The 25,105-nt window shown below is 37.2% G+C and overlaps 1 protein-coding gene across 3 annotated transcripts in view; it reads left to right on the plus strand.

Moving 5' to 3' along the window:
- The window catches only part of pard3bb (par-3 family cell polarity regulator beta b), a 325,627-nt gene that overhangs the window by 225,416 nt on the left and 75,106 nt on the right, over positions 1 to 25,105 (plus strand). For all 3 annotated transcript variants that reach the window (XM_084121943.1, XM_084121945.1, XM_084121944.1), the window contains exons 19-20: positions 20,673 to 20,789; positions 22,755 to 23,036. In XM_084121943.1, coding sequence (XP_083978069.1) covers positions 20,673 to 20,789; positions 22,755 to 23,036 — 399 coding nt within the window. The remainder of the gene's footprint in view (positions 1 to 20,672; positions 20,790 to 22,754; positions 23,037 to 25,105) is intronic.

Genomic DNA, 25,105 nt, shown 5'->3' on the forward strand with positions numbered 1-25,105 from the left:
CATTTTTTATCCAGTATGGGCTTGCTTCTTCCTTTGATTACATTAAAGAGTGAAGATGTGGCAGGCTTGCTTAGACCAGTCTCTGAAAGGTAACAATCAGCAAAAGAATATGGCAGATTAAGTGGAAATGAATGGGAAGAGCTAATAGAAGCTGCAGGAACACTGCTTTTATTCTTTCTGGAAATAATAATCATATGCATCCTTTGCCGAGGGTCTTATAGAATTTACTTTGTGTCTTATGCTTACAGGCTGCCGATGAGATTCTCCATCAGACAAATGTAGTTCTGAAGATTTGTACCCATTTTTTCATCTCTTTTTTTTCATGTCATCACTCACTGTAATCTCAGGCTAATTTGCACCTTTCCAAGTGAGAAATTCTCTGAAGCCCGTCTTCTCAACTCATATTCCTCATTTTAAACAGGAAGTTGAAAGGTCTTTGAGGTTGAATATTCCCATAATGTTCCTCAAGTAATCAGAAACATGCCGAGCACCTGTCATGTCCTGTTATGTCATGTGTATATGAGGTCAGTTGTCTTTGCCACGTAGTTCAGAGAGTCTGTACTTGAAGCCTGGATGGTGCCAGTCTAACCCAGACTTGTCTAGCACCACAAACGTCTGAAGTATTTCCATTATTTGTACTGTATAAACAAAGAGATTTTACTGTACTGAGCACATGACCTCACAGTATCCTGATGGCCAAGATACAGTATGCGAATGAGAGTTGAATCCATTTAGAACAAGTACCTGAGCTCCAAATGAAACTCATTTTCGATTATTAAAGTGGTTAATCACTGAAAATGCTGTGTATTTTAATTCAGAACAAGCATTAATCTGTTTTTTTATTAAACAAACCCTAATTTTTCATGTTCAAAGGACAGGCAGGCAGAAGCTTTATGGTCGCAGATGGTTTTACATCTGCAGGGGTCAACGGTTCTTTAGGGACTGATGATTACTTTGTCTCGATTGTAAATTTGTTAGGTTTAGCTTAGACACTGTAACTATTCAACAAGACATAATGAAAGAACCATTAGATCCGTGGAGGTCAGGTACCTCATATGGTTTCGCCTAATAGGGTTCTTAAATCAAAAAGTTTGAGAGCAACAAGGTCTTGCGAAACCATCAGAATCTATTAGCCTAATTTAATTTCAGCATATTGTTGTGCTTCATTTCTGTAATGCATTTTTGGTGATTTATGAAGCAGATCACCATTTAGACAGTATAGAGACGGTTTTAGATATTTCACAAATCCCAAATGTAGCGAACCCACTTTTAGTGTGTATCGTTGCCTTTTTTGGGCTGTATTTCCAGTCTCTGTGGATTCTCAGGCTTTCTTTGCTCAGTTTAATGGCTGTGGAAAGTGGGGTGATTATAGCTGAGGATGACAGTGTAATTTGTGCCATTATGGTGCTCTGTGGATACTACTAATGATGTACAGCGCGAGTGCTAATGAACATGGCAGATTAGTGTTGCGCCGCTTGTATGATTAGACCTCACAGGTTTTACCTCCACCTTCAGTCTGGATTCAGGTTATGACATTTCCCAAATTCAGAGTCCATGGAGGGCTTCTGGAACATTATGAAGTATTATGGCCAATCTTTTTTGTTGTTGGTTTTTGTACCATGTTGTAGCAATTTTCTCACTACTAAAGCTTAAGTCTCAGACACAGTCAGATTAATTCAATCTAAATTTGGAAAGTTTACAGAAATAATTACTGCAGTTGATATGATATGCCAATCAATGGTAACTGTTTTTGATGGTCCTCCAACAGACTTTCTACTGACTAAAAGTAACTTTGCCAATTCAAGTCAACTTATTCTACTTACACAAACCCTAACCTAACAGTCTACTACAGTCTACTAATACTCCAATGAGAGTTGGTTGACATGTAGTCGCAAAGTTACTTATAGTTAGTAGAAAGTGGGCCATTAAAATAAAGTGTAACCCAATCAATTGGTAATGATCAATACAATTCACAGGAAATGGAAACAGTCATATTAATATTTATAGATAGGGATGCACTGATATACTGATAAGCCGATAATTATTTTTGATATATCCGATAACTTGCCAATTTTACAATTATGTATTATTTTGTCTAAATAAACTTAACAAATCAATAAATTGAAAATAAGACGCAAAAAACTGCAATCATTTAGGTATTGTAGCATTATAATGTACAGTATGAAAAGCTAAAGATTACTTTTAACAGTGTTATAAAATTATTATTATCTTTTAGTGAGTGTTAGATGACTTCAAAGGTAATATAAATGTAAAATTATGGGAAATGTACATGCACAATTAAATACCCTATATAGGCCAATACTGATAAATAAGACATTTTATAATCAGCTAATAACTAATAGGATATCTTGTCATCCCTACTTATAGACTGCTACAAATTTGCCCATGCTTGTTCCAGACCTTTGTGTCTTTCTTAAGGACTTTTTTTTTTTTATGTCATTAATAATGCACAACGTACTTGAGGGATGTGTTGGAGCTCAGAATTTGGTTTGAGGAAAATGTATTTATGTGGAGCCTTCACAGCCTGATAAGAAATAAGGACAAATTTCTTCACCTCAGTCTTGTCTGTGTTTTAGAAGTACACTGAAGAACAGTTTGAAAAGAGTGAGGCTGCTAGTCACTGGAGAAAGTATCCTCAGTATCAAATGAAGAACGCTGGGAGAAGTTCTACCGAAGTTCTGAAGATTTGTGGTGACCAAGAGCAGAAGCCAGAGATCTTAGCAGGGGGGAGGCGTTCTGCTCGCCAGTCTGTTCCATTGTTCATCCAGCCCTGCTTCCTTCTGCTTCCTGCCGCCCCCCGTACGGATCCAGACAAGTGTTTCCGCCACCTCCCTTCTGTCCTCCCTCTGTCTCTCTTCCATACCATGAGCAGATTGTCTCCGATCAACTACAGTTCAAGTCTGATGGCCAGAGCCGAACAGCAGTGCCTTGTTAATGTGCGCTAACATTGCCAGCCTCTGACATCCATTTTAATGTGCAGTTGTCCTCCACGACGTTCAGGAGAGACACCATAGAGTCTCTGTACATAATTAGCAGGATTCTTGGTTGACGAGGTGCGATGAAGCGACGTTGACGTGGTGAAAGCCGATAATGTATTCATGCGATACGGCTGGTGCTATTGCAGTGGGAGGTTTGGCGTCAAAAGGACAGGCAGTCACGGCGAAGACAGCTGGTGCAGATGTATCGGGGATGTCACCACATGACCGCGTTCACACCTCAGAGAAACAAACCGGCCTTTGGGGTTTTGGCCAACAATCCTTAACTCCCACGGCTCCTGTAATTCAACCCGTCGGTAGCCTCAGACCTTAGGTCATCTAGAAGCTCTTGCTGGAGTTGCATATGCATGTCCTTAGTTTAATACCTCTGTCATCTATAGCACTCAAGCACCTGTCAGAAGACAAAACAGGTCTGAGAGCAATTAGGGGTTAGACAAAGCCAAAAATGGTTGAGTCTACTAAAAGGTGAATAGATGAAAGGGGCAGTTATGTTCCATTGGAGGAAAAGGCACCCGACGCAATTACACCCTGAATGGCCATCATCAGGCAAAGAGGTATTGATTGGCTTCCTCCACCATTACTCACCCCAGACGCTCAAAGCAAATCTCACCCTAGATCTCTCGCGCAAAAAAAGGTTAAGCACTTCTTTTGCAAAAGCAGATGGAAAAAAAATAATGACTGGGAGGATAGAGTGAAAGAAAGGGAACGAGAAAGGTGGTAAGCATATAGACCTTCAACTTCCATGTGTTTCTAATCACGTCAAGAGAGGTGTTCCCTGCGATCAATCTTCGGGAAGAGTGATCTCTCACACTTCCTCCTGTTGAAGTGGAGAGTTTAGAAAGCTGTGGATCAGATCTGGCTTTGAGGGTCCTCTGCACCATGTCTGGCGTGATTTAAGACTGACGGCCCCTGCCTTTGATCTGGCCAGATGAGGGTGCTCTTTCTTGTCCCGTCTCTGATCAACACAGGAAATTAACATGAATAATTCTGTTTCATCCCCTGGAAGGATACGGGACAATAAAGCAGCCCATACCTTTGTGCCTGACCAACGAAAAGAATGCTGAGTGGAAGAATGCTCTTAAAAATAGATGTAATAGTCGGAGCTGTGGCTTAGAGGTGCTCCAGACACATTGGACCTTATGAAGCAATTCTTATGTAAAATTTTGCATAATTTTGAATCAATGATTTGTCTAAGAATTGTTTTTAAATGATTTACACAAATTCACTCTGCCTGTGTTTTTTTTTTTTTTTTTTTTTTTGGCCGATCAAACTGTGGCGCTCGAATGAGAAATGTGGGTTTGAATCTGGATGTGTTGTGTCTACATCCCATTGCCTGGCCTGCTTCCATATGTTTTCTGTCATCTCTCCTTTAGCTAAAACAAATATCCCATAAATTAAAGTCACAATATAATGGTCACAACAAAACTTTTCCACCACATTGTGACATACTGTACATCCGAGAAAAACGTGGTTCTCTCCGTCGTTTGGTGATTGAATGGATGCAGATTTGAAAGTGAGCCTGAAAATTGAACCTCAACGTTTTGATTCAAAATTACAAGATAAAAATGCAATCAATTACAATACGATCAATAACATGCATTTAGAAAATAGATAGGGTGACATTAAAAGACATTACAAAGCAAACAAATGTTGTTTCATGGACGTGCATCAGAGAGACACACTTTGAATAAGCGGTATGTGGTTTGTGTATTGTTGCTGCCAAAAAGCCCTTTGGTCTGATTGGCGTGTTAATATTCAGATGACTGGAATGGTGACTGATTAAGACACCATGCTGTACTAACAATCAAAAAAACGACAGGAATTAATGAATGGTGGCATGCTGCGTGTGAGTGCATGTAATCCAGGTCAAGTCCCAGACTCTCCAGTCTTTTTGTTGTTGTTTTTTTTTTTCTCTTTTTCTTTTTTTTTTGCTCAGTGACCTGGTGGTCTTTCTGGCTGTGTGAACACAAGTGGCCCACATTATTGTGTTCGCTGTCAAAAACAAGCGTGGAATCTGCTATTGAAGTGTAAAATTACTGGAAATTACAGAATCTGCCATACCGCCGTTGCCGCCGATATTTCAAAAGCATAATAAAACCTTAACAGACATCCTAATTCATACTTTTTTTTGCTGTAGTGTTGCACTGATTGTTCGAGCATTGTCAGAGAACTGGCTTTAATGAAGGCTTCTCATATAGAGTAATTGATTGTGATTTAATTATAGAGCCATTGATGGAGATGATTGGAAGAGTATGAAGAGAGCAGAATGAGGCTTTTATGGCCTCACTGACACACACACATGACATCAGTCAAAAGTGGCCCCTGGCATCTGAAACCTCCCCTCTGGGGCCCCAGTGCCAAATGCACAGATACCCCACGGCTATGTTTGTGAGGATGTGAGGACAACAGATTTTCTCCTTTTTTTTTTAACTCTTTTTCTTTTCTATTGACGAGCACATGTGTGGAACTTTCTATAGAGTGAGTGGTGTCCACCTGTCCCTCATCTGATCATTGTCCCATCTTTCTCTTTCATGCACTCATTATCTGATCTCTTTCATTCTCTGCCCTTTCATTATTTGTTCCTTTCTTGTTCTTTATCTTCATTTAAGTCTTTTTATGTTTTTGTTTTAGAATTTTGCATTTTATTGGACTGATATAGCAAAGAGGAAATCATTGGGAAAATTTGGATTTTATAATAATGTTGCTGTTCTGATTCAAACCTGTATTACCCACATGTGGACCAGGGCTCAGCATGTACAATTAAGGTTTTGGGATTGGCAATCACATTTAAATATGATAGGAATACCCTCTCATATTTACATACAGTAGTCATTCTTGAATTTAAAGCGATGGACTTATTACTAACCAGAACGTTTTGGAAAATCGCGAATATAAAAACACGAAGCGCAACATTTGAGGCTATTTTCCAAGACATGTTAAACGCAAGTTAGCAAAAGGTACGAGAGTCTGTGCTGTATCGTGAACAAGTCACGGCTGAAGGGTGTTGTTTGGCATGAAGCGAAGCGGACAAGATATCGCAGCCAACATTAAAAAAAAAAAATTAACAGATATAGGACTGACCTGAAGGAAAATGCTATATATACTGTAAATGCAGGTACACTCACTTACTCGATCTCTCACAATACTCTACTAAGCTTCAATGAGCAATATCAATACGAACATATTTTTTACGTTGCTAGGAGTGTTGTGTAGCGATACAAATGGCGCTTTTCCATTACCAGTACCAGCTCAGCTCAACTCGACTCGACTCGACTCGGCTCGCATTTCGCTCCGTTTTCCATTGCAGATAGTACCTCCACAATAGTACCTTGTCGTCATAGCGACGCCGCAGGATAATGCCGTGATCTTCTACGCAAGGCACCCGCTACCCAAACACACAGGACAATGGATGTTTTTGTTTTTGCTGTTTTTTATTCAAGATACTCCGTCTGGCGCGTGCAATGATGACGCAGTGAATAGTGACGATTATCTCTGACCAATCAGCAGTCTGCCGTGTTTTCACATCACATTTTAGTATCGCCTCAGCTCGCTTAGAACCTCGCCGGAGGTGGTACAAAAAAAAGTACCTGGAAGCAGGTACAGGTACAACTTTTACACAGTGGAAAACCAAACAAAGCCGAGGCGAGGCGAGGCGAGCCGAGGCAAGCTGGTACTGTGTAGTGGAAAAGCGCCAATAGATCCGTTGGGTGAAGCGGTCACAGTCGTGTTTTATCGTGAATAAAACACAGCTATTGACCAATCAGAATCAATGACTGAAACTAACCATTTTATAAGACATGTTAAAGAGATAGTCCACCCCAAAAAATGAAAATGTCATTTACTCACCCTTGTGTCATTCCAAACTTGCATGCAAACCTTTCTGCTGAACACAAAAGAAGATGTTTTGAAGAATGTTGATAACCAAATAGTTTGACTTTCATTGTATTTTTTGTCTATACAATGGAAGTCAATGGAAACCAAAACATTCTTTAAGTTGTTTTTATGTTCCACAGAAGAAAGAACGTCATACAGGTTTGGAACAACTTTAAAATAATGATATTTTTAATTTTTGGATGGACTATCCATTTAATGCCCAGGATTGGTGCTCCAAAGCTGGATTTACTCAAACAAGTTACATCCATATTTAGCTTCAGTTATGTGACTTGCGCCTCAGCTCCCAACTTTTTTTCATTCTGTACTTCTCCATTCTCTATTTATCCACTTCCTTCACTCTTTCATGCTGCATTTGTTTTTCCATCACTCCATGTCGTCTCGTGTCTCACAGTGTCTCTGCTCTTTGATGAAGATCCTGGCATGGTGGCAGTAGAGATAGCAGAAATGTCACGCTGTTTTCCCTGCTTCTCCGCCTGTGTGTTGGCTGAACAGATGGGCTGGCAGTCTTGGATTTCACCTCTCCTCCCTCTGCCCTTTCAACCCCCACCATCCGCACACTCGTACCCTGTACCAGGGGTGCCATTAACCCAGAACCTGCCCTGCTCCCCTTACTTTTAAACACTGTTATCCTGCTGGCCTGGAGAGCATGGACACCAGGAGGCCTTTTCTTTGGCCATTTTTATGCTAGGCACTGAAAGAGAGAATTTTCTTAGATCTATATATATTCTCTCCTACACTGGCTGTCAGACAAGCTTGACTTCTTCTAAAAATCTAACTCTAGGGCTTGACAGACTGTTGAGATTTTTATTAAACATGAACATTGAGATTTTTCCTCACCAGTCACCTCTGGCTCTAATATAGGACCTGTGCAAAATAGACCATTATCAATTTATTTTCATCACTTTGTTTCCTCTGTCATTTTAACACAAAAACCTATTCACCGGTAATATTTGGAGAATAATGCGCACTCTTATTATTTGTGTTGTTGTGGGTTTTAGTCTTTCTTTTTCCTTAAAGTTTTTTAACATCATATCTCATTCTCCACTGGAAATGACATTTTGAAAAAGTTTGGAATATAATGACGATTCGTTTGTCTTTCCAGGCTAATTTCACAGCTAGCATTTTATGTACAGTATCATACACTGTTTTCTACTTTAGTCTTTTACCACCAGTGTTATTTTAAAAAAAGATGCCAGCCACCGCAAGGATTTTTGATAATTTTCAGAAAAATTTCATGGCCCCCAGAATATTTTGTTGTATGAATATCTGAACATGCAATATATTAAAAGAAGAACACCTTAAACAAAAAAAACAAAAACAAAAAGCAAAAAAAATGTATTCTAGCTTAATGCATTCTTTTTTTTATCAAAAAAGCTTCATAAAAAAATCATAAAAAAGCAACATTTTGAAAAAAGCTGAGAAAATGTTTGACATTTTTGTCAAAGACTACATCCAAATCATATTCGGAATGATGATCAAAACACAGATGGAGTAGATCGAGTCCATCATCACCCCCAAAGATTCACAGTCCTCATCCTAGTTTGACATTTCATTCAGTAACATCAGGCAGTTTTGATTTATATGCTGGTTAATGTTGATGTTTGTGATATTTTACATATGTATCTGATTACATATGCTATCGCTTGTTTCTGCTTCTTCTTCACGTCTTTTGATCCAGAGATTCACTACTCTTTCAGAAGATGTGTCATAGCGCCCCCTAACGCAGAACAATGAAAACACAGTTTATATATGTGTGTGTACAGAAGACTTGGATTTTCATATTTTAACATAGAAAGTCTGGATCTGCGGCAATGTTAAACCAATAAAAACTATACATAAACAGTGTTTGAAGAGTAGAAAATATAAATGGTCAAGGCATAGTAAAAGGTTTCCAAGACCGTTTAATGTGACCTTCACATTGTTGTTCACTTGTTCTAGTAAAATACTCTCCAGAATAAGAATGACCCCTCCAATAAATCATACCACCCGACTCCAGGTGGTATAATAACTAGCAATGTCAGGTCACAAGTTAAGGTTTGTCCGTATGTATTTTGGTTGTACTAACGCTTTTAATTTACTTCCTGTCCCAAAAATCAATTGGTTGCAGATGAAGTGATTGGAAATGATCGTAATTGCTTTTGTTCATGAATCATACTGTTGAGTTAGGTTTTACTGTATTAGTTGTATAGAAAAGAAACTAGAAAACTGCATTCATCAAACTGGCTCATGGGGTCTTTAGAGACGTTATCTATCAATGAGGAATGCATTTCTCACTGAGAATGTTATTCATGTTAATAGAAGACTTTTTGTTTACCTATCTCTCAGTTTCTTCCTGTAATGGAAAGGCTATTTTGGAGGTGTGAATTTTTATATCTGTGTATAAAACAGTATCTCAGTAGTGCAGATGGGTGCTTGAGTGTGTGTGTGTGTTTATGCTAATGAGATCCTTCAGAGGAATACGGCGAGCTGTGTGGCACTGTGTCTGTTCTCCTGTTGAATATTTAGTATTCACTCAGCCGCTTCCTCTAATTACCTGAGAACATGCTAATGAATTCATCAGAATCAGCTGCTAATTGGCCATTTTGAACAACCCAGTCTTCTTCAGAAACATGCTTTGCTGCCAATCAGAACGTTTGGCCCATTCAACGGCTCTTTATCATTTATACATTGTATTGATATGTATGAAGTGTTTTTTTTTGTCTTTTTTTTTTCAAGCCGCCTTTTGTTAAAGGCCAGGTTCTTAATAGCCTAACACCCATTTGCACTTTTCGGGCATTAACAGCTTGACGTGTCAGGAATGTTCGTTGGCTAAAGTGGATATTTTTCAGGCCAGCTAGAAGGTACTTAGCAATGCTCTGTCCTGATTGGCTTATTCAGTTTCTACAACTGGCACCTATTAAGCTGCTATGGTAACGAAGTCTCATTATTTCAGCAGTGTCCTGTTGGGAACGGCAGACAGTCGGAAAGGTCAAAGTGGTGACATCACTTCAGCCAGGACCCTATTTGGGTACTGAATACCGCTGTAATATGACTCCACTGCCAAAGAAATGAACAGGAAAACAAAAGGAGAAGAGAAATGAATAGAAATGTGTGTGTCCTTCTAAAAAAAAAAATAGCTTGCTCTCTCATCGGTTTCATAGTTTCCTTTTGCTTATGTGTGTGTGTTTGTTTCCTGTGTGTGTGTGCAAGTGTTCCTGAAAGTGTGAGTCTGTAGGTTTGTGTGTGTCTCGGTGGAATAGCGCATAATGAATATGGAAAGGCAGTAGGGAGAGATAATTAAAGTGGAGATGGCTTTGCTCTGGTCTGCAGGTGTCCTTAAAACAGCTCCTGTTCACCATCACTCGCAAGAATTGAAAACAATCAATGCTTAAAGTGACAGTTTAGCCAAAAAATGAAAATTATCATTATTTACCTTGTCGTTCCAAACCTGTATGTCTTTGTTACAATTTAATTACAATAAAAGCATACTCCAAAAATTGAGAAAAGCACCTGAAAGGGTTCATATTGGTTCATATTTACCAATGCCAAGACTGTCACAGTGTTGTTATTAGGGTTGCACCAATACCACTTTTTCCAGAATGAGTCCGATACCAATACGTTCATTTTTGGTACTCGCCGATACTGATTTCCGATACCTGTATTTTCATTGCGTTTATAATTTTTGACTCATTGCGACTCATATTAGTAAATAAGTTTTTTTTCGGTTTTTTTTTTCCGCTTAATTATGCCTGTTAAAATGTAATGTACAAGCTTCTGTTACTTTCACTGTTCATGCTTCTGCTCTGTTGCATGTTATCTTTCATTTAATAGTGCAGCGCATATTTAGAGCTGCTCCAGTAGGGCTCAACGATTTTTCTACTGGCCCACTGGTCCTAGTGAAATTCTCTATTCCAGTCGTGTAAATTATTTGAGTAAATGTAATTAGTTGCGGTACTTAAGTATATTTTTGGCTAGTTACTAGTTTGGCTGAGTATTAGCAGCTGTTACTCTATACTCGACTATGTATTTGAATAAGTATGTACTCTTTACTCCAATACATCTGTGTTCTGTAATGCAATTACTTGTTACATTTTGCATGGCACCTCACTTTTTCTGCAGCAGTTTATTTTTGCTACAAAAGAAGTAGTTTCACCATCTACAGGGCATTGAAGGTATCTTCACAAATCTCAACAAACCTCACAAATCAACTGTTTCTTGTTTTTCATTGGCATGTCTCTTAGGTGTTGATGTCCATCTTTGAGCTTACATAGAGTATGAGCAAAATACTTAAAATCAGGCTACTTTAAGACTTCAACTCCCTTAGTATTGAAATTGGTCAGGTGACTTGTAACTTGGAGTCATTTACACTGTAAGGTATCGGTACTTTTACTCAAGTATGGTTTTCAGGTACACTTTACACCTCTGCTCTATTCCAATTCCGTTACTACAGCAAAACTACTAACCTAACTGATATACATTTAAAACGTTATTAAAGATAAGTAAACAATCACTACTAAAATTAGAACAAGTAATTAAATGGGCTGGCGTCTTGATGCATCGATTTTGAATATGTGGATGAGATTTAAGATGGTGAAATGCAAGAATTTTGGTAAATAACATCCTAAACTTCAGTCTTTTCTTCACAAAAAAACTATTGTTTGATTTCAGAAGAATTGGAAAATAGTACATGAGTCGTATAGACTTTTTTGGGTGCTTGACAGCCCCTGATCACTGTATGTTTTTTGTTGTATGGAAAAGAGCAGCGTAAAAATTCTACTAAACATCTCCTTTTGTTTTCCATGCACTGTATGTACTGTATTAAAAAAATCAAATGTGTTTGCAACACAAAGGTGGGTAAATAATGACTTTGGGGTGATTTTTGGGTGAACCGTTCCATTAACTGTTAGTCCTTGCTAAAATCCTACACTTAAAAAAATATTTTCGAAGTTATACACAAAACAAAGATTATTGGACTATGTTTTACAATAAAATACTGTTTCAGTATTTCTACTTCAAAATTGTTTAATTCAACGTGTTACTTGCGGTTTCTTTGTAATTGTTTGTGAAATATACTGTACTAGCAATTTCTGAGTGAAAATTGTTTCTATGCATCATTTTTTTTTTTTTTTTTTTCAGTGCCTACCCTTACGCTGTACCCCGTTAGCAGTGCTTCCTTGGCCATAGATCACTCTGAAACATTTCCAACAGTGATTATCCCTTTCACTGTAGTTCTGGGCTTAATCAGTGTCTGGGAAAGTGGCCTTTAGAGTTTTACCCTGCAGCATTTTGAGCTTTTTCATGTTTCTCTTGCTGTCTTTGTCTTTCCTTTTTGGATTGATGTGAACTGCCTCTCACCCCACATACCATCATATTCAGATCACACACAGACATGCCCCGTGGGTCCCCTTTTATCAGTACATTGAAGCATTGCGAGTGTGTGTTTGAGGTCATTGTGTTTATCTGCATGTGTGTTTATTTTCAGTTTTGTGTACTGCAGATGTTTGAATCTCAACCCCTTCCTCTTTACGCTTCATTTGAAGCGCTTTCCATTCATCTGGGTTATCTTTAAATAAACCTTGCTGTATATTTGTAGTGTGTGTGTGTGTGTGTTGCTGTTAAGTGTAAAGACGGTCAGAGTGAGAAACTGTTAAACCTTTTTCACTCACCCCCATCTCTTCTGAAGAAAAGATTAAATCCCAGACTTTTCTTTTCCCACAGCCCTCAGGGAAACGTTATCCAGAGAGGATACAGATTTGCCTACAGTGCTTTGAGAGAGAGAGAGAGAGAGAGAGAGAGAGAGAGAGAGAGAGAGAGAGAGAGAGAGAGAGAGAGAGAGAGAGGAGAGAGAGAGAGAGAGAGAGAGAGAGAGAGAGAGAGAGAGAGAGAGAGAGAGAGAGAGAGAGAGAGAGAGAGAGAGAGAGAGAGAGAGAGAGAGAGAGAGAGAGAGAGAGAGAGAGAGAGAGAGAGAGAGAGAGAGAGAGAGAGAGAGAGAGAGACCTAGCAAAGAGAACCAGAAGGGGAGTGAATTAACAGACAAACATGGGAGAAAGACGCTGTATTTTTTACTCTACGAGCAGGTATAGTTTAATTAGACATGGAGAAAATGAATGTTTGGCACAGGGAGAGAGAGAGACGTGATGTATTTCTTGGTAATGATCAGCACAGTTTGGCTTCTCCGCAGGCCTTCACCCCCTGTAGAGTTTACTGCCGCGTGATGAATTTAACACCGTGGAACAATCAGCAGCTCTTGACTTCTCTGTTAGGCAATTTTACACTCAATTTTGATAAACTATCAGTGTACTAAATCACTTTAACGATGCACCAATTGGCGTAGATTGTTAGGATAATATTTAGCGCCACGCTTTAATAAAAACATCTCTGTCTGCCATTTCTAGGGTTCTTCCAGAGCCCTGAAACATTCACTACCTAGATATTCCCAGAATGCACTGGGTCTTTAAAATTTCATTTCCTTTCATCTTTCAGTTAAGATTAAAAATAATTTATTTAGATTTTTTAATATTTTTTTTTATTTTTTATTCATGTTCTGTAATGTTTGATGTTCTTTCTTATATTTGTGCTCATTATGATCAAGGACGTTTTAAACTGATTGTAATAGTATTTTATTTATTTATTTTTTTAGCTCTGAATCAGCATATTAGAATGATTTCTGAAGGATCACTGTGACTGAAGACTGGAGTAATGATGCTAAAAATTCAGCATACATTATATACAGAATACATTATATTTACAAATTTATTCGAACAGAATACAGTAATTGTAATAATATTTTTCAATAGTAAAATTTTTACAGTATTTTTGATACTTGGTGAGCATAAAAGACTTCTTTCAAAGACATTAAAAAATGTCTCCCTGTCAGTTGTGTATTTACGTCATCACATTTTGCTATATACTGTATAAATGCAGAACGAGTGCATATATCATAATGGTGCTGTACTTTTTAGTGACAGTGGATGGAGCAATTATTTGCGATTGTTTTGTTGTATTTGAATTGCTGACATATTTTGTTCTTCATTTATGTAATGGGCACTTCTACAAACTGCATTCATTAAAATTTGAAGATTTAAAAAAAAAAAATTGAAATAAAAGAAGAAATTTGCCGCCCACTGTGACTTCATAATCGTTAGTAGTAATTTGGCATGCCACATCTGTCTTTCTCTTGTGCTCTGACCACTCCCCCTCTAAAAACTGTGCCTGGTTAACTGACAGGCTGTGTTTGAAGCATCTCTGAACAGCTGAAGATAGTGCCAGGGTCTCTTATGACAGCCTAATTATTGCCTTTTTTTATCCATGTGCTGGTTTGGGCTCAGCTGGGCTCCTCATTTGATAGCAGCCGCTGTGCCCTTTAGCTTAGAGTCAGAGATCCTGTTAAAAAGACACGTCTGTCTCTGATGCATCCACTTGTACAGTAGTTGAAGAAAATCATCATGAAGCCTTCAGGTCGTTCATATTCTCCAAATGACAAGCTCCATTCTGATTGCCTGGCTTCATGTAAGGTGGCCCCTTTCTAAAGTTAGAATTAATGGGAATTAATTTGGGGAATGTGAATTGAAGAATCGAGGTGGAAGTAAATTGATGTTAGTAGTATTTTTCATTGTGAATGTTGACTGTACAGTAGGCTATAGGTTTGTGTAAACACTTTGTCATGGTTTCACAGACAGGGCTTATATTAAGACATTAGGACATTTAAGTAGCTTTTAGAAGAAGAAGCTTTAAGAAGCCTTAGAAGAAAAAAGAAACATTATTGGTTTGCATCTTAAGATTTTAAGGTTTGTCAATTGCTTTCAGTCAAAATTCAAACATGCATTTTAGTCTGGAACTAGGCTTAAGCCTTGTCTGTGAAACCGGGGGTTTGTGTTTTTGAGAAATAGCTAGAAAGCTTGCCAGAATTTCCTGCTTGTTTATACGGTTTGAGGCTACCGGCATTAGAATTTCCCGCAATTCTCTGTGGCAGCACATGAATTATAATAAATTATAATATAATATACTGTTCAAAAAGTTTGGGGTCAGTACGGTTTTTTTATATTTTTGAAGGAAGTCTCTTATGCTCATCATATTGAATACAAATAAAAAATCAAACATCGTAAAGCAACTCTTTAATACAATTTAAAACAAAATTTATGTATTTGAGTATATTGTTAAATGTAAATTATTCCAGAGATATTGAATTTTAAGCATCATTACTCCAGTCTTCAGTGTCACATGATCCTTCAGAAATCATTCTAATATGATGATTTGGTGCTCACACACACACACACAAAAAGATTCTTTGCTGAATAGAAAGTTCAAAATAACAACATTTATTTGAAATAGTAATATTTTGTAACATTATGAATGTCTTTCCTGTCACTTTTGATCAATTTAATGCATCATTGCTGAATAAAAGTATTAATTTTTCAAAAAACAAAATTTTATTGACCCCAAAGTTTTGTGTAAACACCTAATACATATCCTCTATATTTAATAACACTAATGCTAAAAAGCTTTGTCTTTGTTGACAATGTATTTTATTTATTTATTTTACATCCGAACATGTTACATTATAATTATAAGAATTATAAGTAGGAGCAGAACAGGCTGCGATGTGGACCAGGTTTAAGGCAGATAGTCAAAAGTCTGTGTAAGTCTGTAGTATTATAAATAAATAGCTATGCATGTCACTGTATGCAAACATCTTTACTTCATAATATAAATGTCTGGATATCAAACAAATTGTCTTTTACGATTTTAATCAAGTCTTTGATTTGTTCATCCGTGATATAATTTCATGGCCTCATCCAACAATTGTCAATTTTTGGAGTGTCCATAGTCAATGCTCTCAAGATTTGTTGCCATGAATTATTCACATGCATTGTATTGATAAATGTTGTGTCAGAATGCATTAGTAGCAAGTTACGTGTTAATGTGAGTGAGTTTTACCATTTAGGTCTCATAGGGCCTGATCTTAATGAGGCAGCAGAATGGATGTGCAGGAAGCGCATGCCAAAGCACTAACATTAAATAGCTGCAGTCTAATAAGATAAATACAGTAATTAAGTTATGAGAGTGCTGCATCCACACACAAATACACAGCCAGAGGACATACAGGAAGGGTGCGTGATAGAGGGAGAGAAACAGTGGGATGGATTGTCCTTTCTCATCTGTTCATTCAGATTTAGCATAATGCACTCCTGTATTTACAAGGCTTCTTTACTGGAATACCCTCAAATACCTCAGGCATGTAATACAGTTGGTTTCTTCCTGTTTTTATGGAATAAATTGCAGTATAAACTGTAAACTTTAAAGCCAATCCATTGGATATCAGAGTGGGGAGGCTGTTTTGAAACTTAGTTCAACTATAGTCTAGCTATTCTTTTAAAATGTGCTTGCATTACATACTAGTACATTTTTTTTTAAACGAATATGTATCCAGTGATATAGTAATGCTAATTTAATCAGAACCAAGAGTTATTGAGAAAATGAAAGTTTTTGTATGAACAACCAATCTCAATTAGGATGACGGTATTCAACTTGAACAGGTACTTTTACTTTAATTTATAAAGCTAGATATCCCTAATTTATGCAATGTAAAGTGAACAATATAATTAAACTGCAGCATTCAACTAAACATTTCACTAAATAAATAATAGACAAGTTCTGAAAAGTATCACAGGGTGATTTTTTTTTTTATGTTCTCTTGAATCAATCTGACTTTTTAAATTAGTTCACTAGAATGAATCTGACTATTTGATTTGGTTCACTAAAATAAATGTGCCGTTTTCAGTTTAATGGAATGAATGACTTTTTGAATCAGTTCACTAGAATAATTCTGACTATTTAAATTAGTTCACTACAATAAATTTATTTGAAACAAATTTTAAAGGGTCATGAACTGCATTGTTTTATTGTTTTATAATGTTTCCTGTGGTGCACTTATAATGTTGATATGATTTTTACATAAAAAATGGTCATAATTTAGAAATAAAAGGCATGTTTGCTGCCCTGATTTTAACCCTCTGATTTGATCGCGCTGTTTGAAGGGGCGTGTCTGCTGTGAGACTTCAGTGTAAATGCCCACTGCTGTGATTGGCTAACAGCTTTGCATATGAAAAGTATCATGTTTAACTCTCTCGAAAACCTTTACTACGTTTTAACTATTACAGCTCTCAAGGTTAACTAATCATGAAAAGTGTTGATTATAGCATTATGTTTAGAGCTATAGAATTATATTTAGATTGCGGCATGAAAGGTTGCAGTGATGAGCATGTAGACGATCACAGACATGTTGAGCGCATGAATGCAGTGATCTCATCAACTCGATTTCTGCACACTAACGAACGCTTTCATCATAACTGACAGTGCAAACACGATGTAAATAAGAAATTCGTTGATTATGGCCAAATAAGACAAAAGGGACTTTGTTAGTCCTGTAAAAAGAGTGCTGTAAGAAGAGGTATAAGGGACGAGTGTGTGTAAATGTATGTCTGAATAGACAATGGAAAATCTAGTCTGCACTTAAGCTACATTAGTCAGCACTGATTACACTGAAGAACTATATGTGTCTGTGTGAGGCTGTCTCCTGTTGTCTCACATGTCTGGGGTCACCAAGAGTTGTGTGTCTTACTCTCCACTGAGAGATGTGCGTGTGTGTTAGTTTGTGTTAGTGTGGCCTGGTGAACCCTACATTATGGGGACAAAATGTTCCATGTGCCATGTTATGGCAATATTCAAAATCCGTGTCCTTGTGGGGACATTTTTTGGTCCCCATGAGGAAAAAAGCTTATAAATTATACTAAGTGATGTTTTTTGAAAATGTAAAAATGCAGAAAGGGTTAGTGTAAGGGGATATAATATATAGTTTGTACAGTGTAAAAATCATGTCTATGGAAAGTCCCCATAAAACATGCAAGCACAGTGTGTGTGTGCGTGTGCGTGTGCGTGTGTGTGCGTGTGTGTGTGTGTGTACGTGTGTGTGTGTGTGTGTGTGTGTGTGTGTGTGTGTGTGTGTGTGTGTGTGTTTATATGTGGCTCTCAAAACATCATCTCTTATCAGATGTAGGTTATGTAACCAAATCAAGTTAAAGCAATATGAATGGCCAACTAAATTATCATTGGCCCTCATTTATGAAACATGAGCTGTGAATTTCTGTTCATAAATATTTCCTAATATCTTAATATTTGTACAGTCCAATATACAGTTTCATGGCCAATAAGAAATATGTATGCCCGTAAAAGTTCTCAATTCCCAAACTTTTTGGTTAGGATGGCAGAAAGTTAATCGTTATTCCTCTCTTAACATTTCCCTAGTTTGTCTGGGAAAACCGTCTTCTCCTCCTGGCAGTGTCAATCAGTAAGTTGGCTACATAGCGTTTGTTGTTTGGAATTTGTTTGAAAACAAGAGGAAAGGTTGGAGCGCTGACGGGCTATGAATCATCCACCCTGCTTGAGCGCTGAGTAATGGGTGTAGACGGAGTGAAAAAGGGAAATGTTCTGGACAGACCTGTTGACTATATGAGGCTTGGATGACTGAGCTGCAGGCTAGTGTGAATCACCTATGTATTTTGCTACTCCTTTCGTTTTATTCACTCTGTGACCTCTGGAAATCCCCACAACATCTGAACACAGTCCTGCTGTGTTAGTGTTAAACTCTAGTTTTTGAGGGCATTGAATTAAATGACTCAAAGGTTCTGCAGAGTGAGAGATACAAGGCGATTGAAATAGGCTTTACGCGTTTTAGTTTTTCCATTTGTTCTTTTTCCCCCATCAATTATTTTATTATTTTCTTTATTCATTAATTTATTTGTTCATTCATTGTTTCCCTAATTGATTTGCTTATTCTTTGGTTTCATGCGTTCATTGTTATCTTCTTTGGTTCATTACTTCATTCCTTTGTTCATTCATCCATTTCTTCATTCATTCATTCATACTTCATTTGTTTGTTCACTCATTTATGATTTATACATTTGTTCAGTCCTTCCTTCATTAGTTTGTTCTGTCATTCATTTGTTTGATAGTTTGATTGTTATTTGGTTTCTTGATTAATTTAGTGTTTCCTTAATTGGTTTGTTATTGAGACAATTAGTTCATTCATTTGCTTGTTCATTCGCTCCCTAATTGAACTGTTTAGTTAATTTGTTCAGTGATTCCTCCATGTTTGGTTGTTTGTTTTTGTGTGTTGTTTCATTCATTTCAACTTTTTTTGTTAGTTCGTTCGTTCATTGATTCATCATTCATTGGTCCCTTCCGGTCTTATTTATTCATTTGTGTGTGTGTGTGTGTGTGTGTTTTTTTTTTTTTTTTTATATCAATATACTGTATGAAATATCTTTGCATTATATAGCCAGCTGTATCATATTTGATTCGCAAATTTCTAAAGCCTCTACATGATCAACATGATCAAAAGCTTGGCTGAAAAACTTGTTACATGCCTTTTGTCATCTGATGTATAGTTTATACTTTTAGAGAGTGAAATGCCATTTAGTATAATTGTTATACAGGTCATGGTTATACGTGTCTTTTTGCTGTGAAATCTTTACTGTTTTATAAAGTAAACTCAAGAATACATTGTATGCTGTTATTAATATTTCAAGATGAACACTTACTGGACTGAAGCAATTTATGTTTATTCATACATATTTATTTTTAAAGAAAAAACGTGTTAAAATGTATCAAATATGATACATCAGGCCTTTAGAGGAATATTTATTTGTACATCTCATTGTATTGCATTTGCAGTGTGTAGTACATATTTTGACCCCCACAATAAAAACTACAAAACAAAGCATTTAAATACCATCTTAGATGGTATTCTCGAGATGTAGTATATAGTTCTATGATTTTATAGATATTCTTTAGATATATATATATAGGAGAATATAGAGCACATACTTCAAAGAATATCTATAAAATCATAAAACTATGATTTTATATATATATATATATATATATATATATATATATATATATATATATATATATATATATATATATATATATATATATATATATATATATATTATTATTATTATTATTATTATTATTATTATTATTATTATTATTATTATTATTATTATTATTATCACAGTACATTTTTTATCTTTATTTTTCTCAGTAGCTCAGAGCCTGTGTTTATGTTTAAGTGATGATATGGCGTATATAATTGCTTCCTGCAGTGCTTAGTAGGACTCTTGTCAAGCTCATATGCTCCCTCAATATTGCTGAATGCATTGCAAAGATGTTCACATTACGATCATTGTGTGCAGATGTGTGAGATTCAAGATAATTTAAATCAGATCACATCATTGTGTTTGAGTGTGCGCCGGATGTGAGTTGCTAAAGGACACTGGTGTGATTTCCTCTGACAGTGTGTGTGTGTGTATGTGCTTTGACGTGTCCCGGTGTGTGTAGCTGGAGGCCACGGCCTCTGCTCGCTGTGACATTGATACACTGCGCTGAAGCTGCTCGACTGGGCGGCAGTGGGTTTGAGACACAGGCACACATGAGAAATGACCTTCTATGAGCAAAGAACATGGAGACGGGTGCAGGACTCAATCACTGGTGCAGAAATGATGCATGTTAACAGAACATCTCTACTGACACGCTCTGGCCCCTACAGCAGTTTAGGAGCTCCCCAGAGTACACACACACACACACACACACACATATATATACTGTATACTAGATAGTAGCTGATTTCCTAGATAAACGTAATTTGCAAACAGTGATCATGCAGTGATGTCTTTCTCTCTCTCTCTCTCTCTCTCTCTCTCTCTCTCTCTCTCTCAGATTTGGAAAGAAAAAGGAAGAAAAGAACAAGACAGAGACAAAAATGAATGCACAGAAGCAGACGTCAGAAATTCTGAGTGAAGAAGAATTGGAGAGGATGAAGGAAGAGAGAGAAAGGTAGGACTGATGTCATTACACCCTCTCACACCACATGAATCACTACTAAAAACCTTGTCTTGTATCCTAACCGAGATGGAACCTCATACTGTCAGTGAATGATTTGAAACGCTCTACATTCGTAGCAACTCGAATAATAGATCTCCTCACGCAAACGCATAAGAGATTTTTTGTTTCTCTAAAATATTTTTAAAATCTTACCGATCTTTTTTTATTGATTCTTTAAATGAATCATTGCCTCATTGTATTATGGGATAGCCTTCTCAGAAAACATTAAGTGATTCTTTTTTTATAAATTTGACTTAAAGAATCAATCTTTTAAGGCGTTGGTAATTATGCTACCTACCTTTCGGAACAGCCTTTGTGATTTGACCACGACCATGATGCCTAAATTGCTACATACTTAGGAGTCTTTGACTGTGCAGATTGTCCTAATGCAGTTTTATAGGGATTCAGGCCTAGATCCCTTGAGCTACCTAACAGAAACAGTGGCAAGTAATGTCCTCTGGGAGTAAAAGAAATTCAGGAGGAGTCAAGGCTCAAAGGAGGACGACTTCTCATAAGAGACTCAAGAGCACATCACCTGAAACACATTGCACAATTGAAAAAAATATTTAAATAACATCTGAAAAAAATAGAGCTGATTGACTTATATTCTTAACTAAAAACATCTGTTGAAAGTCATTCTGATATTCTTTTAGTGATGAATTACTGTGACTAATGACTTTGTGATGCTTCTCAGCTTGCAGTTTAAACAAGTATTAATACACTCAATAAATAGTAAATTTGTTAATAATAATCACAATTAACAATTTGTTTAATAATATGGTTCATTAGCCTAACTGAAGACTGTTTGCAGTTGCCAAGAAATGTAACACATGAATGTACATCCTGATAAAATGTATAGCTTAAGTGCACTGCTTGGATTGAAGATGTTGCCAAATGCATGAATATGAGTAAATTAAATTGATCATTGTCCCAGGCTATCAATTCCCTACATAGTTTCTTAATAATATAATAATTACTCAAACCAATCCGGTCATTATCACAAAACAAATCCCTTCAAAGTGATTCAAGACACTTAAAATGTCCGGTTCATCCTGTCAGAGTTTATTTTGTGATAACGACTGGATGATGATTATATAAAAATCTCACTGATGTAAAGATAGCAGTCATTAATGCTGAAGTTAGCAGAATAGAGTTTGATTTCAGTTTATGGGATGTGTTGATCAGTTAGTTACTGGCTGAAGAAGAATCTGGGAATAAAGTTAAGTGCTGAATGTGAAGAAAGGTATAGTTTGTTATTGTCATATGACTCACTGTATGACGCACAGGTTTATATCTCTTTATTTTTCGTCCCTTTCCATCTCATTCACTCTGACAGCTTTTTGTGGTCCATTATTGAGATGACACACAGCACTAGATTCCTCGTCCTCTCTCTATCTCTGTCTCTCGGTGTGTCATGTATATTCTGCCAAAAGACAGGAGAAAAGGATATATTTAGCTGAGATGCAGGGATGTTTTTGCAGTCATTATTTTGTGTGGTGTTTGCCAAGGCTTATTTGGACTTGGAAACGTGTGAAGTGCGAGCTGGAGCCGTGCTGTTCTCCTCCATATGCTCCAGAGTGGCATTTGTTCAGAGAGAGACTTTATTGACTGAGCCTGTTGAAGCTCCTGAGAGAGACAGAAAAGGAAAGCGGGAGAGGGAAAATCAGCTGGATGTGTCCGAAAGGTCTTTCTTGACCTTTCCAGTTGATTGTATTTTTGGAGCGGTACTTGAAAGTGTAAGTACGATTCAAGTTCAAGTGCTTTCAGTTGCACTCTCATTGCCTCATTTGGTTTGCTCATTTGCGGAATTGAAATTTTAGATCGCATTTCCCCTCCCAGACTGAAAAGATAGACAAACACCTCAAAATAATAATTTCTAATGGAAGATAAGTTAACATCAGCTTTTCTATGTTAAAGAATTGAGGCCAAGCACCAGGAGTTGAGGGAACGGCAGGTTCGGGATCGGTTCTCCCCACCTGACGTGGAGGATGATGACCTGGACCCGAACTACGCCCGCATCAACAACTTCAGGGAGCGCGTATCACCTTCCCAGCCGCTATACGGGAACCGCAGCCCCTCCCCGCAGAGACCCCCACCCCCAGTGTCCCACAGCAGAGAGCCGTCCACAGAAGACCCTCTGGACGGCCTGTATGCCAAAGTCAACAAACAACGAAGCCCTCCACCTACTGCTGCAGACAGGTAAATATGCATATACATACATCCTTGCTGAAAAAACCTGCTCAAGCCAGCCTTCAAGTGCATTCAGTGAGTGGATTTCTTCGGGATTGTGTTGATTGCTGAAGGATTAAAGTTTAAATTGTACAGTCTTTTATTATTTTCTCAGTCCTCATCTGTTTACAGAGTGTCTGTACTGTAGCTCCTAAAGAAAAGTGTCATTGTTCAGCTGTCAGTTCAGTGTTGATTCAGTTCCGTTTTAAAGATCATTAATTATTTAATTAGTTCATTTCATCTATAAAAGCAGTTCTGAAGAAAACACTGTGTATGTGCGTCTCTCAACGGTGTTCGGCTGCAGCGTCTCTACTGTAAGTTTATCTGCTCCAAGAACAGCGCCGTTATTACCTCGCTAGTGAGAAATGTCATGTAGCTTTTAAGTTGTTAAACTATTTTACTGATAAAATCGTCAGAGCAGCGCTGACAACATGTTTCTGTGAGAGTGTTTGTCCGTACAGTGTGTGTATGTGTTTGAGTGGGGGAGAGAGCGGGGGGAAAGAGTATGTGCTTTCCGTACATAATAAAACGTAATATTGTTGCAAAAAACATGGAAATAGTTTGTCGTTTTTATCCTATTGTTTACTATATTTATTTGCTTGGTCAGTGTTGGTCTGGGTTTTGGTTCTTTTGCTGTTATAGTCTGTAAGGAAATAACTGAAATCATTTGGTGAAGTGATATGAAACTGAAATGCGGTCAAGACCTGCCTGGAACTACTTTAGCTGTGTTTTCCTGAAAATAATTGCACACCTTAAAGGGGTGGTTGATTATGATTTGACTTTTCTAACTTTAGTTAGTGTGTAATGTTGCTGTTTGAGCATAAACAACATCTGCAAAGTTACAACGCTCAAAGTTCAATGCAAAGGGAGATATTTGCTTTTAAAGAAATCGCTTTTTAAGGACTACAACAAACGGCTGGTAGAGACTACACAACATTCCTCCCGGGTTAGTGACATCACCAACGCTAGAATTTACATAAACCCCGCCCCCTGAACACGATTTATAGATTATCAAGACAGAATATGCTAATCAATGACTAGAAGATAACTACACATAAGCTACATAAATTCACCAACTAACCATTCAGAAATGTGTCCTGTTGCTTCTACATGTTGTCACTTCTTCTTGAGTCTCTCCATCATTGTCTGACTCCGGTTTGAACATAAAAGGCTAAAAGTTTTTGAAATTTTCAGGACACAAGCTGTTGAAGCTCCGCCCCCTGTGCCAGGAGCAGCAGCTCATTTGCATTTAAAGGGACAGACACAAAACGGTGCGTTTTTGCTTACCCTCAAAAAGTGACAACTTTAACATGCTATATAAAAATATCTGTGGGGTATTTTGAGCTAAAACTTCACACACACACTCTGGGGACATCAAAAACGTATTTGACATCTTGTGAAAAGGGCATTATACCTCCCCTTTAAAAATTTCGTCAACCAATCAGAGCATTCAAGAGCCCCGTAGTATAAGTAATAAATAACCATGTTGTAATGTCTATATCCAGTGAGGGAAATACACTTCTGTTCAATTGTTTGGTGTCAAAAAGATTTAAAAAGAAATTAATAATTTTATTCAGCAAGGATGTACTAAATAAAAAAATTCTGAAAAGAGTGAAAAACTCAATACTTTACATTTATTCATTCTACGTATCAAAAAAAGGTAACATGCCTAGATAGCAATCTTCTTTTATTGTTATAAAAACAATAATACTTGTTTTTAAAAGTAAGACTCAAAGTGGCAATTCTGATTGGATGCGTCAAGTTTGAAGCTGTTGTGTAATATCTGATAGACACACACCTGTGATGCCTGTCATTTGAATGCTATATTAATACAGCAAGTTGCTCGGCAACCGTAAAGAACCCATAATGCCAAATAACACACTTTAATAACAAGTTCTTCCTCGCCTTGACTTGTAATTCTCATAACCTTAAGACATAGAGTCACAGCTGTAAGCCAAGAGTAGCTGCTCTAATATTGATTCTCTTATTCCTGATGGACACACAAGCTCAGTCTCCAGCTCTGGCACAGCCATGCTGCA

Source organism: Abramis brama (genome assembly GCF_963993115.1).
Source record: "Abramis brama genome assembly, chromosome: 8".
Classification (NCBI taxonomy): Eukaryota; Metazoa; Chordata; class Actinopteri; order Cypriniformes; family Leuciscidae; genus Abramis; species Abramis brama.